At 37.0% G+C, this 21,161-nt stretch overlaps 1 protein-coding gene and 1 long non-coding RNA gene across 6 annotated transcripts in view; one reads left to right on the forward strand and one right to left on the reverse strand.

Moving 5' to 3' along the window:
* The window catches only part of dac (dachshund family transcription factor), a 457,012-nt gene that overhangs the window by 411,859 nt on the left and 23,992 nt on the right, over positions 1-21,161 (forward strand). For 3 of the 5 annotated variants that reach the window (XM_087351712.1, XM_087351710.1, XM_087351713.1), the window contains 2 exons: positions 12,233-12,379; positions 17,133-17,300. In XM_087351712.1, coding sequence (XP_087207838.1) covers positions 12,233-12,379; positions 17,133-17,300 — 315 coding nt within the window. The remainder of the gene's footprint in view (positions 1-12,232; positions 12,380-17,132; positions 17,301-21,161) is intronic. The other 2 variants (XM_087351711.1, XM_087351714.1) reach the window with 1 other exon arrangement.
* Positions 1-21,161, reverse strand: part of LOC147873286 (uncharacterized) — a 217,756-nt gene that overhangs the window by 24,656 nt on the left and 171,939 nt on the right. The gene's annotated exons all lie outside the window — the stretch shown is intronic.

Here is a 21,161-nt window from a genome sequence, read left to right on the forward strand (position 1 = left end):
TTGTTTGATGTCGTAACAAAACATCGTTCTTTATTATTTTAATATTCGTCCTTTCTTTACTCTTCTTCCACATGCTTTCTCTGTTTCTTCTCGCCTGCTTTCTTCTCCGTATCCTCCTTCATTTATGCTTATTTATTTTTTTCAGTTCTAGTCACGTTAAATCTATTTTTCTTTCTGTGGTTATATTTTTTTATTAATTATTTATCGCGTTTATCTTTTCTCTCCTTTCCTTTTCATATTCTTTACCTCGTCTTCCTTCCTCTTGTTCAGTTCGTTTGCACAACCTCATATTGTGAACCCACAGTCATATCCCGGTGTGATGACTTGCATTACACTTTACTGAATGACTTGCTACTTCGTTTTTCAACACAGTAGCGTGCCTGTTTCTTAGCTATGAATGTGTATACAGAAGGAGAGGGGAAGCTGAACGGGAGATGAAAAAACTCTGCAAATTGAATCTACATGAAAAAAGAATTGTAGGAAAGGTTACGACAGAATGATAAATAGGCCTATAGAAGTCTCAGGATGTAAATAATGCAGCAAATCCAAATTAGATTTTCTTTAATTCCTTTTCTTATGAAAGATGATGCGCGGAACTAAAAAGAATGGAATGGCAGTTTATGTTGGTAGGTTCAGTTTGCTTTTCTAAGGGTTTCTTACATCATTATCTTTTGTATTTTATACGTTAGGTTTTATTCTTTCCTACAGATTCTAATGTCAATAAGTGGAGAGAAAGCAAATGTACATTTGATATGCACCAGTCACTCCCATTGTGATATCCACTCTCTTCCATCGTGTTTTACAGAAACTGTAATAAGGACTTTTTCTTCTGTCCTTCAGGAAGGAAAAGGAGACTTAGAGTCTTTTATTCTATCTGAATCTCTTTTGCGACATTATCTGAAAGAAAAGGAACTGGCATGTCTCTTGGGGGATTGAGAGAAAGCGATATGTTTGATGTATTCATTCGTCCGTCTAAAAAGTGACTCTGATGTTTATTAAAATCTCTCTTCTAACTCCACTCTGTTCCTGATCGCCTGAAGAAGTCCATTAAAAATATACGGTCTTCTCTTTTTTCCTTAGAAATAACAAGTTTTAATATTCATTACTGCATGACAAGAACTTCCTTACGCTCATATACGTTAATATGAAAAATATCTTCATATTTAGGATTAGTTACAAGCCTTCTGTTCCGTATTGGTTGGTGATAAAGCGCGCATCATAACATCCACACGTGGTGTCAACCGTGTCTTTATATAGTTCACCCATTATCACAAACTAATCTCAGATAACAAGTTACGATAGTACAGTCGGAAATTAGTAGTGAAAGACTGAGTAAAAGCACAAAACATCTCCCACCCACCTCTTTGTTTTACCTGTAAATGAAGGGAGACCCGCCCTTAAAAACATAGTGATTTTTAACATATTAAGATTTTTAAGACCTTTGCAACAAGCAGACGATGAATAAAGTCTAAAATCTAAAATAAATAGAGTAGTAACTGAGAATATTTTTTCCTCTTAAATCAGGGGCAGTAGCCCATCTCTGTAACTCATAACTTCCATGGGATAACTGTGCGTAGCCTGTATACATATGCGTATAATAGTGATGGTATTAATACGTAATGATTAATTCTGAGATCCGAAAGAATTGAGACGGCAAGTTGCGGTTTAAGGACCCGTTCGATTATCAGCAGGGGGAGAAATCTATTTTCGCCACCCCCAACCATCACTGGAACAAGTGCCAAAATTTCTTTACAGAGGGTAAAGTATCCGGAGGGTGAAGCTCAGTACTCACCTCTATTTAATTTCGGCATTTAGGAGTTTACCCTCCGTACTCCCTGAAGGTCTGTATATGGGTTTAGACACATGAACAATTTCTAATATTAAAATTGTTTTAATTTTACATTATACGTAACAATACTTAGTATGCTGGGTATATACTTTAATCAAAGATGTAAATTTATCCCCGCTTCGCGCCTTGAAGACACTTGGTAGTGGAAGAGGTAGAAACCTTATTCGTTCTTGATCCCGGCTCTAGAGAGAGATGAGTGGTCAGCCATGCCCCGGCCGCAATTTCCCCCCCCCCCCCCCCCCGGAGAAGAAAAACCCTCCTGTACCCACTGGATGGAGTATTGGGTGGGCCCCAGAGGCTCTCTGAATGCAGAAGCTACAAGAAAATTCGGGGATCGAGCCGGGAGCTTCCAGTTCATAGTCAGTCACTTTGCTGACTGAGATAACCCGGATCAGTTTCCTGTAAACAAGTCTAAACATTTAACTATCGCTTAGAAACGTTGACCCTTATGTCTGTATTTCCTTCGTACGTAAGAAGGTGAACAGAGTGTGTCCTGCCATCTGTCAACAGTTGAGATAACTATTCAACGATACACAGTGCCTGTACCTTAGAACAGTCGTATTCAACCTGGGGTACGCGAAGACATCTTAGGGGGTACTTGAAATTTAAGAAATATATATATTATTTTATGATGAACACTAAATAATCAGTAATGTAATTTATTTAATTTATTTTAGATGTAGATTATATGCTATGTATAACTTGAATTATACACCAACAACTTTGGGGGTACAAAGTTGAAGAGAAATTATATCTGGGGGTACGCGAACAAAAAAGGTTGAATACCACTGCCTTAGAAGAACTGTAATAGATTTCTTAACGTAAACACCAACATTGAAAGGGTTAATGAAATAAGAATAGTTGAGATTGAAATTGAAGTGTAGCTATTCGTCGAACTAGACATAACGAGGAATGGTTACTGGGCTGGAAAATAAAACTATCATATTTGGAAATATACAAAATAGTATTATTATCCTTAGTATTGTTTTAATTATTTGATATTTATTTAATATCTAGAATCCAAGTGCGTAGGAAACTATAATAACTAATGTAACATGATTCCGATTTCGAAGAAAAGTAAACTTCAATTTTATTAGTATTTTGTAAACGATTAAAACTATTTCAGGTGTGTGTAGAAAGTAAACCACGATAAATAATGCAGTAGAGTATTCTTTACAGAACGGAGGGAGGCTGAAAGTAAATAGACTGGCCAAAGTATCGAAACCTGAATACATTTTTCAAGATTTGCTTCATTATATTTTAATATTTCGAGTTTAATTAGTATTATTCCACAACGGCGAAGTTGGAAAATAATGCACAAGGGAAATAAAAAAAAAGTAAGGATAAGGAAGGGTTTGAGAGGGGAAACAACTCAAATGAAAGGCGGATCCAAAGTCGTTTCATGTTCCAAGGAGTGGCTTAAAACTTGGTCATAAGGCAATCATTGTTTCCCCATCAACCAATCACAGGTGAGCGACTCGCAAGATAATACTACGCTACGGGGTAATAAAAATGTGCCATGGTGAAGCATATATACGTACATATATATATACCTGCTTATTATTCTCAGCGAGCTGGGGTATTGCGGAAGGGAAGGGGGGTTCAGAGTCGAAGCAACCAAGATGGAAGGAAGGCGATGGAAAGGGTTCGAATTGATGGATGTTCGATTCACAAGCCGACTACTGATGACTTAGTGAGTGAGCTTCAGGCTTTAGGACATGAAGGATATAAAGAAAGCTCGCTTGGTAAGGCAGTATGTAAGAAACCATGTAAGATTTGAGGTTTTCACAGCGGTGAGTATGAAGATTTCTGTCTTCTGGGTTGTTGCGCTGTGTAGTATGGTAGATGTTAACCAACGTTTCAGAGGTCATACTGCTTCCGTCATCAGGGCGATGATGACGGAGGCAGTAAGACCTCTGAAGCGTTGGTGAACATCGACCAGACTACACGGCGCAACAACCCAGAAGACAGAAATCTTCATACTCATCGCCCTGATGATGGAGGCAGTATGACCTCTGAAACGTTGGTAAACATCGACCAGACTACACAGCGCAACAACCCAGAAGACAAAAATCTTCATGTAAGAAACCCTTAAGATCGACACCGCTAATATCACTGGACACGATCCCAAGACATTTCAATCATCACAGGTCATTTTTCCAACAGCTAATTTACCGTCATATTCTAGTTTTCTTCTTTGCCATTAAAGTGGACTTTATTTCAAGATGATTTTCCGCCAAAATTTTGTATGCATTCCTTATGTCCCACATCTAGCCAAATGTGCAGCCTATAGTTTTTACATTAGCCTACAGCCTGCAGTAGCCTCTTATGTGATCTGCATAGATCACGAAGTTCCTATTTATTTAACATCAGAAATTGCGTACTTGTTTTGTCCTGATTAGGACCAAATATTTTCCTGAACACTTAGTGTTCTACTTTATGTACCTTTTGAAGGTAAGATACCGAATTTCATATAACTGCATAAAACCTGCTAAATTAACGTTTTGTTTAATCTGATATTTTCATGGAGATATTAACAGCTTTTGAAGTGTATTAAACACGAATTTCTTAACTTATTTCTAAACATAATTTTACCAATAACATTTTTATGTTTCATTATAGTTACAAAATAAGCCTACTTTAACTTTAAAGTATTCTAAACTGATCTGTAACATACAAATACATCATAAATCGCTACTACCATTTCACGTATTTGATTATGTTACATTTATTTTTGGACAAAAAACTTTAATGGTCTGTAGCACGAATGCTATGATAGGGCTGTTTATATTTTCCCTTAACAAATTATCTTCGTAACAAACAAACAAACACCTAGTTTATGCCATTCAGTTCCTGCTCCGTTTGATTATCTGGTAGCCTATATACCATCAATAAAGTTCAAGGTAACCTAAAAACGTGTTAGGGGTAAAGCATCTCTTTGCTTTGGTCCATTGTAAGCTGGAAAAGCAATCGATAAATATTTACTCTGCGAACAGTAATATATACGTTGTGCAAGGCTTACACAAGGATGTTAAGTGTACAAGAGTAGAATATTTTCACATGAAATTCCAGAAATAAATATTAGGTTATATTGAGGGAAAAAATAAATACGAAAAAGTTTACAAACGTAAAATCTAATAGAAGATAAACAAAATGGCTAGAACGTGTGGAAGAAACACCTGCCGTGACATGCGAACTATATGCGCCAGTAGGAAGACGTGACTTCTCCAGACCAAGGACAAGATGGAAGAAGCAATTCGAATAGCCTCGTAACTGGATTTTCTACCCAAAAAGTGTCACGGAAGAAGATTTCTTTCGGTCATACGACCTCTTAAAATGGACGACCCATCGATTTATTAATCGAATATCTTATGCCACTGTTGCTGTAAGGTATCTTGTCTACTGTCTTGAGTCCAGAAGAAAAACGGGACCACTCTTCATATCATTCGAGGATTTTAAATGCAGATGAGAAAATTAACTCAGACTGATTTCATGTTCCGTCTTTGTGAAAGATGTGAGCAGGATTCAAGAAGACGGTCCTTGGGGCAACGTGGCTGAGAAGTTATGGCCACTTATAAACTGTGGCAGACAGGCTAACTGTTGGACGACAGATTGGATTCACATCGCTGGCTACTGGGCTGAATGTGGACGCAGCTTTGTGAATGTCGATGTAAGTTATGTGATGTAAACGTCGGTCCAGTAGTAGGTATTTATATAGGATAGGTATTAGATAGGAGAAACCAAAATGAGGTTAGTTTTGTATAATGGGCCCCACAAAGAAGTTACCTTCGTGCTGAAAACAGATACAAACCATTCCATAAAATAATGGTCAATTTCAGAATTTTAATTTTGTATTAGTTGGTGTAGTTTTTCATGGTTTAAATTATACTCAGTGGATAACAGATTCATAATAATGCAAAAGGTGACTTTATGATATAATGATTATGATAATGATGGAAATAATGGCCATGCTGTCTACAATCGAGCATGTTCGCTTGATCGGTAGAACTTCTGCCTGATTTTAGAAAGAGGCAGGTAGACAGCAAATATCTTAGCTTACATTTCTCATAGTTGTCCACAGCCCATTAACAACAGACGTTTCCTGCCAATTAGTTTCACTAAACGATATTATCCAATCATTCGACTCAAAGTTACAGTTACAGTTGATATAATACCCTTAAATAATCTACGTTGATCTTATGGTCACGGCGCGAGATACAATTCACATCATCTGTGACCGATAATAATAATGTACATTTAACAATTACAGTAGCTGTGATTAAAACTTTGCAAGTTTTGGCTGTTATCTTGGATCCAAAATTTAAAGTCCAGGTGCTTTAAGAAGGTAAGAAAGCTCTTTACCAATCAATAGGCCTATAGATTATACGAACAAGGACTGTATTCCATTGGTTCAAGATAGAGTCTAGTGGCGGGCTGTTTTAAACACGATGATTAACCTTCGACGTCCATAAATGGCGGGAAATTAGTTAACTAGTTGAATGGCTATCAGCTTCTAATACAGAACTGTTTCGGGTGATAGGCTTGGAGTATGATATATATGACTGAAGTTTCGGAAGTATTTTCTGCTTTCTTCATCAAGGCGATGACTCATCATCTGTTATTGACGGCAGTAAGCACCTCTAAAACTGTAGGTCACCATCTACCAGACTACACGACACAACATACCAGAAGACAGACATCTTCAGACTCGTGATAACCTGGAATCTCGTCTGCTCTATATATTTAATACGGAATAGGACCCACGTAGTTTTTTTTTTTTGGATGTCGTAACAAGAAGTCCCCCGTGAACGTCGGAGGCGCGCGACATGGACCCTTGTTGGTCGCAGGGGCGGTGTATCGTAGCGTGAACCAGCGGCTCAGATCGCCGCGCAGCCAAGTGGCCGATGGCCGGGTCTCTCGATGCGTCCGGTCGCTGCTTCTGTGTGGTCCCCTGAAGAAGCCACGGTGGCGAATTTTCCGCTTGTCTGATTTCCAGTGCAAAACTCAAGAATCCTCTACAACTATGACCTCCCACAAAACTCGGCTGCTTGTAAGAAGTGAATAGGCTACTATGTTTTTGTTTGTTGCATGTATATTTGTTCCAGTACTTGTTTTCGTTTGTTGTATGTTTTATTTTAAAAGAAAACCAAAGAAAAATACATTGATTAGCTACTGTTATAAGAAGAAAAAGAAACCGCTTTGTTGAAAGTGAATAACGATGGAAAATTTTAGTTTCCTTTAAACTAGAAACTTCTGCTTCCTATACGTGATATAATCTAAACACGGTAACAATTTCAGGCCTCATTTAACTGGCTGCAACCGTTCCTACGCGCCATTTACACAGAATACATAAAACGAACGCGCAAGGTTGAGTTCTTTCCTTTTCCAGTTTTCATTTCAGAAAATATTAACTGGATTTTGATTCCGTCATGAGTCTACAGTAACACCTAATTGTTGGATGAATTCTATATTGGCCCCTATCCTACATTACACCTCTTCATGAAGCTCAAAATCGACTTTAACGATTTTCGGATAAAGAACATACGGTAAGAGAATTTAGTAATAACATGAGCTGTAGACCTCGGTGTGTTCTATATCTAGCATCTGAATAATTTCTTCGGTATTGGAAACGTTTAATTAAATACGAAAGAAAACTATGTACCACTAATCGGTGATGTGTTTGATGTGATTTGTTTAGTATATTCAATGCACACTAAGGTTTATCTGTATATAAAATTGCACATAAAACTTTTAATAAATATGAAGGTTGTGTGTACTTTATATTAAGATACGATAAGATGAAGATGGCTGTTAACCCAAAAGACAACCATTTTCGACTTCACCACCGTGAGAACTTCAAATCCTACATTAATAAAAATATTATTAGCTGATAATTAAATTAAATGAGTGTGGAAAGAAGTGGTCATTGTCTAATTTAAGATACTATCCAGTATTGACGTGGAAGTACTGGGGATAATAGCGAAATATCTCAGACAGAATATCCCTTCCTCGTTCCAAGATTTGAACACGGAACCTCCCAAATGTGAAGCAGAAATGGTAGCCATTCGGCAGCAACGTTTGATTTTATGGCTCTGAGAAGCTGCTTTATCAACAGACCTACTATCTACGGCTCAGTGTAGATAGAATTCTACTTTACAGTTCTATCGACAATAGGCCTGTGTCTACGCTGAATTAACGTAAAGAAAGCGAAGACCGAGATTCGATAACGAGTATTTCAGGACACAGTCAAAATACACATTTCGACATTGAAATATATTGTTTCATTCACCTAAATTTGTTCAAACGAATACCACGATCTAATTAATATCTAGCTTTAGATTTACTGCTTCGTATTCCAGAATTTAATTCCAGGCCTTGAAGTCTTTCTTCCTCAGTTCCTCAGCGTACAAAGAGGGATCGTATCTTAAAACTGGCATGACCAATTAATTCCACATTGTTTCTAATTCATAACATTCAAGATCATGTTCCCATTCTTTATCAGGCTTCAGACGGGAACTTATGTAGTTGAGGTAACGAAGTATGGAGTAAATGAACATGAATTAGTTAGATAACATAAATTTACATGATTAATTCTTTAACCAACATTTTGAAGTAGGCAGCTGATCTATACAATATTTAAGATTTAATTCCTACTTGGACTTGGCCTGAGCACTGCGGGTCCCAACTTTTCGTTGTCTTTGATCTATAGACATTCGGTAGGACTCCTTGGACGAGGGATCGGCCCGTCGCAAGGCCTCTACTGTACACAGGACAGCACAACAGAGAAAGACGCGGACAAAACATCCATGGCTTGAGTGGGATTCGAACCCACGGTCCCAGTGACCAAGCGGCACACGCCTCAGACCGCGCTGCCACTGTGACCCCGATTTAGTTCCCACGTCAAACAAATCACAAAGCTTGTCCATTTCAAATATTAATTACTTAAAATTAAAATAATAACTCTTTATTATCAAAATCGTACAAAAACCCAGTGGGCAACACGAAGAGTTACTGAATATTAAAACCGATTGTAAATATATTTAATACTGTGATTTAAAGGGACAAAATCGACATTTAAAATAAAGAATGTTTGTCAGTTGGAGCTAAGTAGAGCTACAAAATAGTCACTGCGAGAATAGTGTCTTTGTGCCGAGATCGAACCCGGGAACGCCATAATAATTATGAAGCAGTGGTTCTAACCACTCGATCAAGATGATCGGTAATTGTGTTGCAGTAAAAGTGTGTCCTACTTGTGCTTTGTTTTAGCTATTAATTAATTGCTGGTGGTTATTTTGATTATTTTTACCTACGCTTTGAACTGTCGACCAGAAACTGGCTGGGACACTCATAGATTAATGCACGTACGTAGGTTTAATGGCAGCGGTTTGTAATTAAGAAGAGAAAATGGCCTCTTGAGCCGACAGTGGAATCGTCTTGAGTGATTAGTTGTCTGAAGAGCCCAGGCCTATTTGTTGATATGGTATTGGTAATTATTATACCAGACAGACGGACGGACGGACAGTGTGATTACCAAACATATTAACGGCTTCTTTTGTCCGGTGAAATGATGTTTCTGAGCGTTATGTATGGTGGAGTCCAGATTACTCGTTTATTGGATGTTGAGACGGGGAGCCCCCGCTGATGTGAACTGTGAGGGGGGCTTGCATCTATCAGCGGGGGGTTCCAGGAATACACTAAAGATGTATCGCCTTGCCCCATGGCAATAACAGCCCAAAAAATTACAAATACTTAGTTGGTTACAGAAACTTTATATCATATTTTATTGCACTTATTTTCTTCCTATTTGTTTATTTATTTATTTTTGTAAATGTTAGGGAATACAATGATGTTTGGGATGCATCTACTTGGTCTGTTGTTTTTATTCTTATAAGATAATTCTTATACTTCTGAAGCAACAATGACTTGATCATTTCGATATAGTTTCATAATTTTGGAGGCCCTTACAGACTGGATTTGTTTTGTGTATGAATAAATTCATGGAAGAAATGTCTGCTAGATGTCAAAATTTAATATGTTCAGCTTTTTAACAATAGGTATTATCTATTGTTATGGAAATTTACAAAGACAAGATAGTTTCTTAAGAAAAGAGCGTGGAGTTTTTATGAAGTGTTACCTCAGAATCATGTTCCATATACCACAGTTGCAGGAATTTAATGTATACCCTAAGTTTGGAGGATTATATTGAAAAGGAATTATACAGCAGTTAGAGAATAATTTAAACGAAATTTTAAGTTTTCATACAGCTGTATAAATTTCGAAATTAATTCTCTTGTATTAACGCTTGTTTAATTCCGTTCACTATCTAAATAAATTTTTAGTTCCGACTGATGAACAGATAGAAAATGTATTCTTTGTCGAGTAAATTGTTAATTGAAGATAATGAGTAAAATTTATTCCAAGTTTTTAATTACAAATATATTTTGTTATCTCAGTTAGAAGAAAATAAAATAAATGTAACAAATAATGACATTTCCGGCTTTAGCTTTTGGTGAAATTTAAAGCAGCGCCATTTTTTAATAAATCAAACACGAGTATTATATTCGAGAATAATCTATAGAGGTTCCTACAGCAATAGCATTCAAGGCCGGTTCATAAAACATGTAAGAGGCAAATATATTCTTACGGTGAGGTAGAAGTGACAGACAGAGAGAGCGAGAGAGAAATGGAGTAGAAGTCTTTATCAAACCATTAAATTCACAGAATAAACCATATCTAATTTTGAAGTTTCGACCCAGAATATCAATGTTTTTACTTTTCCCAGACATGAAGCATTTAATATTGCTACCCAAACTAGAAGGTTGTCGGTTGGTTAGGTAACCATAATGTTCATGATCATCGATCTTGGGTACATGGGTCTTTTCTCGTGGTCCACCTTTTGTTTCCTTCTTTCTTCTTCGCTTTGCTGTTCGCACGAGCAAATATTTACAGCCCCTCCTAGCATGAAGAAAGGGCAGCCACAGTAGGGGGGGACCCCCACCCAAATAACTTTCTTTCCGACAAAGAACTTACATCGAAATTATTGGTTTCTGACCTTGTATCTAACCTCTTCTTCTATTCCTTCTGTTAAAGAGAAAATAAAATAACAGGAAAGTGCCGACCAACCTTCTACGGTTCCGCTGTACTAATACTAGCAAGAAAACATCCAAGTGGCCGGAGAAGGGGGGGGGGGGGGTGGAATAATTAGTGCATTAGGTGAATGAGACAAATTTGTGCGGTTGTGCATTGTTTCGAGTGGCTATTGTTGGTGTTAATGGGGTCGCTAGCATCAGTGTAATCACTTGTGGTCAACCCGGGCCATCCTGTTATTTTCCTTGGCATGCCGTTTCTTGCTGATGAAGTTATTTGTCATTCTCCGCTACATGCGGTGACCGAGCTAAACCTGTCTTCAATCAGAAAATCAGAACAGCACGAGCTTTTCGATATCAGAACTCATTTTATTTTACAATAAATACACGAGTACAGATATAGATGTTTTCGAGCCAAGATTAATTCTTCTGTCTTTACGAAAATGCTGAGATGGTCCAAGTTGCTACCGCATGTTTCTCTTGCAGCCTATACGACTTAAATTTATCAAAATTTACCACTTAGCTATGGAGGCCACTAAATTATACTAGACTTTTCAGAGCATAGCTTCAACTTTAACTAACAAGCAAATAAAAATTCCGCCGTCTCTGTCATCAAGCTCGTTATCACCCTAACGTCTTCACTGTTATTCTGTCATTGCCAGAAGGACGAGAGGGCGTTGCCAAACCTATCAAAAGATTCACTTTTTCCCACCCTCAGAAATACAATAAAGTGTCTCTCACTTCTTCCCTACAATTTTCTCTTTATTTATACTCTTTTGTAATAATCCCTCACTATCTCTTCTTGGCTTCAATGGGTTAATATTTCACGTCATGCTGCGATAGTACCTTAATTCAGGTTCCTATTTCAAATGCTTTCATGTTGCATATTCGTAGTCATCCTCCAGTTCTGTACCAAAGACAACTCGTCAACATTACAAGGATCAGTTGGTTTATGTTTCTTCACGCGAAAGCTAATATTCATTTACCTAGTCAAGAAATTCACTGGTTGACATGTAACCATTATGTTCATTACAGCGTTCACAAGAATCTGCCACTGAACCCTATCGAGAGAATCCAGTCCACATTCTCCCATCCTATTTATTGAAGGTTCAGCTTAATATTAAGTTAATTTCTACGCTAAGGTCTCACACACGCTCCGGCTACTTTATCCTCCTTTATTTTGTGGCGAGGAGCACAAAACGTGCCTTCTCGGTGCGTTTGATCAAGGACTTAATGTAATAAATTGTAATGAATATGGCGACATTAATGTCGAATATTTCTTTTCTTCTGGTTACAGTGCTTTACCAGAAGCGGCTGAAGAAAGAGAGGAAGGCGCGTAGGCGACTCCAGGATCAACTGGAGCTGGAGATGAAGAGGCGCTCCCAGCTGGAAGAAGCGCTCAAAGCCAGTGGCGCCTCAGCTGACGCCCTGCGCATGCTCAATGGTGAGTACTCGGACGACTTACTTCAAAGCGAAAATTAGTCGAACGAATGAAAAATAAATACTGCAGCAAATAAATTTTAAAGCCAGAATAGAAGACAACAGATCGTAATGTAACGCTTAGGTGTATACCCCGTCCATTTTTACCCCAAGGCGTAGGAAGATTTGTCCTTGTAAACATAGTGAATTTTAATAATTTTATGACGATGATGAATGAAATCCATCTCCAAAAACTTTCAGAGAAGAAAATAATATCCTTGTAATGCGTTCTTTGCACGAAGTGCATAGCGAGAACGCGTTATGGGCTGGCTGGTCATGTCTGTCCATCCGTTTAGTCGATTCAACTCGAAAAACATTGGACGGTTATGTATGAAATTTGTTGTGTACGTTGTGCTATTCTGCACGACCTCAGAATCGTGATTTTGAATATCCTACGATCGAAACGACAGAATAAGAAATTCGTGATCCAGATATTCAGGTACTGCGATCTGGTGGCCAAACTGAGAGTTATCGAACAAGGCGGATTTAATAGATCTAAATGCAAGTTTCAAAGACCGGATGAGGATTCCGGTACGGAATACAATGTACAAGAATTCAGTGGTTTTACGTAGGAGGTTGAGTAAAATAAGTCAAAATTATGTAAGTGCATCGCGAAATTGCCTTTATTAAAAGGATGCAGTGTAATCCTAAATATGTCATTATATAATATAATAAATTGAGTTCACTACTGAAACTTCTAAAATGTTATAGTTCTCTTCAGCAGTTATGTTAAGAGGCGTTGCACAAAAGAATTATTTGCGAGGCTTCCCTGCCCGCGGTCGCTTTTGACCTCTCAACGGAAAGTAATTGGACAACCCTGACGAAAAGAGTAAGAAAAGAATTTAAAGACAAGCTCACTGGAAACTTTTTAATAACTTTCTGCCGGGTAAGATTTCACGTCCTCATGGTTGCGAGTACGTATAAGACTGTCTTCTCATGGAAGTTGACCTACGTTTCAGAGATATTTACTGTCCCATCATCAAGGCGATAATCGCCACTGTTCTAGAGCCTGTATATGCATTTAGAACGTGGCAATACAAATTCAAAGAAACTTGTAGGTTCTTGCCTATCTGACAATTTAAGATATCCATTTGCAGCATTCCGCGAATTTAATTTTTAAAGCTTCAAGTTATTTTAAAATTTTCACATAGGCCTATTTTCTTTCAACGGAGAATCTTCGAATTTTAGGGGTTTATATCATCAGTTATTATTAAATTTTAATATTTCATCCTTCTCTCTCTCTCTCTTTCTTCCCACTCCTCTCACCATCATTATTTCCTTTACTTTTGCAAACAGAAACAAGTGGAGCTAAAACAAATGAATCACTAATTCCGCCTACTAATCCTTGCTACTCTTCACAGTACACGAAGGTTGCATTATATTGCTAGAGGAGTCTGATGGATGGAGGCAAATTAGCAAAACCTCCTGTACTTCTTCGTCCCTTCGTACCGTAGTTTGCAGGGATTAATTTTTAACTTTTAAGAACTTCATTACATCTTACGCGTGTTTGTAATTAAAGAGCTGGGTGAATGGGTGGAGTGAGATGCTGAAGGGATTCTCAGGTTCGGCAGCTAAAAGATGATGGGGAGATTTGTAACACGGGGGTTGGAGGGGAGAAGAGTGGTTTCTGCACCGATTCTTGATACCAGAACTTATGTAGGTTGTGTATTGTAGGTGACAGCCAAGTAAACTGGGTTTCATTACAAGCAAGTACACGTGCCATATCTTCAGACTGTCTCCGAATATGCGTGAAATTATGTTGTAGCTAAACAGTACAAGAATATAAGTGTGTACTCCGAAGATAGTTTTATTCTTCAAACAATCAATTTATAATTCTGTATAATTCACTGGTTTTTATACACATTTATTCTTGTTAGAAAACTGTTATCACATACAACACATATCACACTTCACAGAGTATAAATTAATTGTAATGGGTACTAGGGTACTGAGGACGAGGACAGAGATGGACGTCGAAACGTTGGTCTCTTCATTTGACGCGGATGATAGCCCGAGAGGATTTTATTGTACACAGTCGCCGTGGAAGTTCAAGATCATACATAATTGTACCCGTGTTTTGATAAATAGTCCTTCTTATTACACGTAACAAGTTTCAACTAAAATTTACAGATACCCTATCAATAAGATATGTATTTTATATTATGTTCTGACCTTTAGACAACGAGTATTTTTTAAGAAAATTGATAAAAAATAGTTTTACGTAATGTAGTTGTGGGTTCCATCGAAATTACATAAGCTCTGAAACTATTAGTGGAGCCTTGCCTTCCTCCAGCCAACACATTTTATTGAAATTCACGTTTGTATTTCAGCGATAAAATATACAGTAGGACATGACTCATAAAATCGCAGATAAGATTTCCAATTGAAAAATTTGTGTACTTTCATTCATGTAAGAGGCAACCGATTATCTTTATGGATCTTAAAACTCAGTTTCCAGCATCCAGTTTCCCTTCCTCTTACTTTAGGCCGCGGTTTCATATTTATTTCCAGAGAATGGCTATCCTGAGATTTAGCTCAGTCCCTCCAGGCAAAAACTGAGATATAGGCTTAGCGGGAGTTGGACAACAGTAGCTTTATTTTACATCCTTTTAAATATTATAACTCGACGCCGTATAACAAACTTAATTGACGCGTCGTTAAACTGTCAGTAAATAAACATATATATTCCGACCTAAAGGTTTATAATTCCGTATTATCTTCGGCCACGTCCTTCACGTTATACCTCTGTTTGGAGTAATTTCTTTAATTATATTATTGCCCTAAAGATTCTTGCATATTTAATTTATCTAATGGTCTATATTCAGCCAAGGATATTTTATCTTCGCACTTATACAACTCCTTTCTCTGTCCCTGTCGCTCTAGACTGTGGCCCACTACAGTACATTAACCTGTTTCATTACTTAAAAAGAATAATTATTTTAATAAGTTGACAGTCGCTCAGTTTATCAATACATTCCTCGTCTGTTATGCAACCAGAAGTTTCATTAACGTTTTCAAAAATTCCGCATAATTTCAAATGATGTTAACCAAAGATGATAATTGTTTAAACAAGCGAAGGAGCATGGTTTTGTTTGTGATTAAGTATCACGCCAGAAGACGCATACAAGGCATGGAGACATAGCTTTATATATTCTTAACTTCGGCAGTGTATAGATTCTAATAGTAAGATCATTTCACTCTTTGCAAGTTTCAATCACACGGAAATTGCCCTGATATGAGGCTAGTTCGACCTCAGAGCTGTTTTAGACAAGATGACTTGAGATAAAGATGTTCAAATTCCGGCCGTTCAGCCTATAGTCAAGTCAAAGTGAAGAATATGTTCATCCAAGGCAGCATTGCAGCCCTGAAAGATGCGTTTACCGCAGAAACTTGTATTGTAGATCAGATGTACCTTCGGAGCTAATTACCACGTTACAAGTTTGAAATTACCCAGGATTCATTTCCGTTAGACTAGGAAAGTTCTACTAAAAGCCACTCATGTACTGAAGATCCCTCAGGGTCGAACAAGAAGTCCTGAACATGCGAGGAAATAAGAGATGAGATGGTGAAGGGATAGGGAAGGAGATGATAATGATGAAGTCTGGAACAGAAGTATATGTAAGATGTAGCTACAAGGTAAGGAACATATTTCCAACGAACAAGAAGGAAAGTTGCAGCTGAAGGAAGACAGAGAGAGAAAACAAGTTTGATTGACGTTTAGTAAACCAAAACCAAGATGGTTTATAAACTAAAACAGCAAAAGCAACCCTATTACATCCGGATCTTGCTTGCTAGGTGACTTTGACAAGTTTAAGTGGAGAAAACCTCCCTTACATCTAAACATAACCCTCCCATTACCCTACCATGTTAATATCTAGATGCTGTAACATGATTTATATTAACCCTTAAGTCTGTTCTGCCCTCGTAAATATTGATTCGGTCTCAAGTATACATTTTGATATTTGGGAGTCTTGGACATAACCACTTTTCTAACAACTATGCCATTTTATAGCAGAATGTGCAAATCTAAAATGGACGGAAGAATGGACACGTGAATATTGCGATTTAAAATAGTATAATAGTTGAGTTTCTTGACAGAACCGTAGCATAAGCAGGTACTTTCTTGTTAAGACACGTAGCTATGAATAGGATGGGCAAATGGATGAAATGTAAACTGGAAATTTTTAGTTCTTCTTGAATGTAGTTCAGAATAAGTACAATATATTAAAATACATGGTTGAATGAATATTTATATATTATCCTACCATCTACGACTAGGTCTTCAAAATTGTCTGTTCTCTTCAGTTTCAACACACTAACAGTATCTGATGGAGGGTAAAAATTATAAATTTCGTCATTCGGAAATTGTCTCCTATTTCTTGTTACTTTCTTCTGCATAGGTTTCAAAATTCTCCTCATAGCTTTGTTCCCAAATACATTCTGTAATATGAACTCATACAGACACAGTCAGATTGCTCATGATATGCGTATATTTAGACACTTCAAGAAAACACTTCTTCATATTCATGAAATAAAACTTGCAACATCTAGTGATAAAATTGGGACTTTTCACACAATGTACCTTTCAGTTGTATATCACCTTTGGTCGAATTTATGCGATGTGGACACAGTTAGAAATCACAAAACACGATGGATTTTAAGTTATATGAAACTTTTAAGTCACAAATTTTTTTATGTAACTATTTCTGTTTTCTTAGCAGAGAGCGGGAGTGAACACAGGGTGTCGAGTGGCGGAGACCAATCAGAGAGCTCATATCCGAGGCAGCAGCCCGCTCATGTCCCAGAACCACCTAGCGAGAAGCAGTGGAACTACTCCAGTCTAGACCTCATGGGCTCTGGAGCTGCGTTCTGGCAGAATTATTCAGGTTAGGATGACAACGTCATAAATAGATGTGATGTAAAGTGTTCTAAAAGTGACTAAACACAGTGTTTGTGTACAAGTCCAATATGTCTTGTGATTGTAACGTAAAATAGATGGGTCATGAAGCAGTATAAAGTGAGAGCAATGTAAACGTACACAAAAGTAAAGTAATTAAAATAAAGCGATTTACCAGATAATTACACCGATTATTAGAATATTTATTCATAAAGCCAAGTGGCTCAGAAATTTCTACAACAGAAGATTTTCGTACTACAGTCATTGAATCTTCGACTGCTAAAAATTAGTTTATTAATTAGTCAATTACTTAACCAAAAAACTGATGTGGTCATGGCTGTGAAAACATATCGTAGAGGGCAAAAAGTTTAATTAGGTAACTAATAAGTATTTATAATTATCAAATAAATGTGACAATCGTATATTTTAAAAGATGGATGTTATGGTCAAAACACGCTGTAAATATGAAGTAAATGAGAATTGTAACCGTACTTCTGGTGTGTAAATATTCATTGCTTGAAACGTCTATAAATATTTCATAATTCCTAAGATCATTGGAGTAGATTATTCCCCCTTTTCGCAATGTGCAGAAGAATGCAATCACCCAATAATTGGCAGATTCTCTGTTCCCTTTATTCACGGTAGACTACGCGACACTCTTTTCCTGAGCTCCCAAACCCTCCTCTACCATTTTCTGTTCTATTTCACAAATTGATAAAACCGCTGCTCAAGTACTAAGCTCTCTTAACTCTCTTCTATCCACAAATCCTCTCACCAACATTTAAAACCTCTGTCTCGTGTACAAAACGATTATCAGCTTTTCCGGCACGATTTCTTTCCGACATTTTGTTCTGACTTCCTCATAATGAGTGCGAGATATTGTAGAAAAAAGGTTAGCTCAGTTGAGGAGGGTTGGGGAGGGGGTGACGGATTTTCCGTCGTTGGTAGTGGAGGCAAACTTTATACTCCAACCAGAAACCCCTTATAATCTCTATAACTTACTGGCTGACCGCATATAGTCAATAATTATCAAACTTACAAAACATACACTCGTCTTTCTATTAATATCCAATATAAAGCTTATAGCAGCGTATAGACCAAGTACTTAGAAGGTAATACGCTTTTTCAGCAGCACGGCAAATTGATAAGGGATGGAAGAGTAGGGGTTTAAAATGGCACTTGCATGTTGGTACATCATGATAGAAGCTTTTCGTAATACCAAGTAATTTAGAAGTTACTAGTATCAACATGTTGAACATTTGCATCAGCGATTCGTATACATACGCCTATTATATGTAGAAACAAAGCTAACTTTTTAAAACTTAAAACTTTAAACATTATTAATTGTTATCAGTATAAAGTTTATTTGTTATCTGAATATGGAGTTTATACGTTCTTCCGAAACTTCTGTCCCCACCAAGAAGACAATAGCCCAAAACTCATTTATTGTTTGTATTATTTAATTATTTATTAATTATCAAAAATATTTATTTGTGTATATTAAAAGTTTGTTCAATTCATTCTGTATGAATAAGCCAAATCACAACATAATGTGTTCGCACTTTTACAGCATAAAATTTTTAGTAAAATAACTATTGATGATATTTAATCACGGAGTGAGAATATTTTGACTTAAGACAGAAGAACAGGGACAAAAAGATACATTATATTATGAGGAGATTCATTGTTTGTACTCTTTATATATTACTGTTGGCATTATTATAAAAAATGATCATGTTCAGAGATCTGAATGTATATGTCCAATAAAGTTCCGGGTTTTTTAAAAGTCTCAAGTTTTCTTCGCAAATTGATGACACTGAGGTTAACATCTGAAAGCTACCGCCATACAAATGTGCCATCTGCCGGAGCCCAGAGGAGATTCACCCTCAATAAACTTGAATTTAACTACATGCTAACTTAGGTAATGTTACCCCTCCTCCCCCCTTGCAGGCGACACTGTATTGCTTCGCCGATCTCATGCATTCTATAGGAGTAGCTGCTACATGTCTTCGTAACTCCCACACGGTTCCATTACGCGTGCTTTCGGAAGGACTAAATCGGTAACCAGGACATCGTCAATGTAACCAAGCAGCACTGAACTTTATGAAGACTTGGCAGAAACTAGCTTCTCCACTGTAGTAATTTCCCTCGCGACTTCGAGCGTTGGATAGGAAGGTGTGGGACGGAAGGGCGAAGGAACACAATGTGGATTATGTTCTCATGTAATTTTTGGTGCCGTGTTCTAGTGGCATGAATCAGAAAATTTGATTGTAACTGTTTGTTGTAATTAGGATTCATCGTAAACTACGTAAAGGAATGTTAAATGTCTACATAGTTCAGCAATACGCTTTAAACAGCAATTTCATTTTTGTAATGCTGATTATTTTTGTGAAATGTAACTTGTACATAATAATAGTCGTGATTTTAGACCAGTCGTTGAGGAATGGAGGATTAGAGAAGGGAAATTAAAACTTATGGTACGCAATGAAGGATAGAATGAATTAATGACGTACTGGATTTAGGCATGTGTGAAACAATTACAGAAGTAAAAAAGTGTAAAATAAAGAAAGAAATGTAAAATTAACAATGAAAACGAAACTCAGAAAGAAGCTACGTAGAAGGAAATAAGAAAGGGAATAAAGTTGTAAAGAAATTGAGAATGTCGTAACGAAATCAGAAAATAAGACGGAAAGAAACAACTCAGGAATAAAATAAGAGAATACGAAAGAAACCACGATTAAATTGTAAAATAAGGGAATACGAGGCGAAAAACGAAAGAAATACGAGAATAGGAAGGGATGAACCAAAGAGAACGAGTAGGATATAGATGAAATGGGAGCGATTAATAATGAAGATACGAGTTTAATCCAATTCAATTCAATTCTTTATTATTAGTGTTCTGTATCAACAGCCTGATGGCCAATTACAGATACAGCACAGAAATGAGCATTTAAGAAAATTAATAAAATTGCATATAAGTTCGGTAAATAATATTTAATAATTCAGTCTTTACCTAAAATGAAACACAACTATTAATTTGGTAATTTTTAAGAAAAGAAATAGCGGCTTATTCTGAGATTATACGAATTCCATAAATAGATTCTGTTGAAATGCAGTGTCAGTCTGTGTTGGAGGATGTGGTACATAAGATACAATTGTGCTTTGAAAGGTTAAGCAGACACGCTTGAACTAGAGCCAGTGACTTCGAAATTAAGATTCCCAGCCAATTTTCTAATAAAGTATTGTTACGTTTGGGCCGTGCAAGAGGCAAAGTGGGACCGATATTAAAATGCGGTTAATTCATCGCCAGACGATCTGTTGGGGCCTGATACGGAGGGTGACAGCGTTCCATTGCACTGAGGTATGGAGAAAACTACGCACGTTTGTGTGACTTCCGTCTCGATCCTCCTTAATTTCCATACAGCCAAGTGGAAATACTGGCAAGGGATATAGAAACTTATATAAGCATTTTCTTTCATCACAGAAAAAAGAATAGGGAAATTTTAAAGTATTTATAAGGGATAACAGTGATGTAATACGCGTTCTTTATACGGAGTTGCAATATGGTACACAACAGATGTTTAAAAGTGAATGTTGCTATAATATTTGGAGTCCAGAGGATAATGTTTTGCCTCGTCAAAGGACAAATATATAAGCCTGTGGGATGAGAAAAATAATTCGCTTCGTTGCTCAATTTCTTCAAGACCATGAACGCGTTATCTTAATAAGCCAGAAACTTTTATTTGTAGTTTACTTAAATTTCCTAAATGAGCGGGTAAAAAATCTCGAATCTTTTTACACTTTATAAGATACTTATTTGTGGCGAATTAATGAAAATTATACACTGCCA

This window comes from Zootermopsis nevadensis, unplaced genomic scaffold, assembly GCF_977971745.1.
Source record: "Zootermopsis nevadensis isolate Lab colony 2312 unplaced genomic scaffold, Znev_1.0 Znev_ptg000020l, whole genome shotgun sequence".
NCBI classification, from domain to species: domain Eukaryota; kingdom Metazoa; phylum Arthropoda; class Insecta; order Blattodea; family Termopsidae; genus Zootermopsis; species Zootermopsis nevadensis.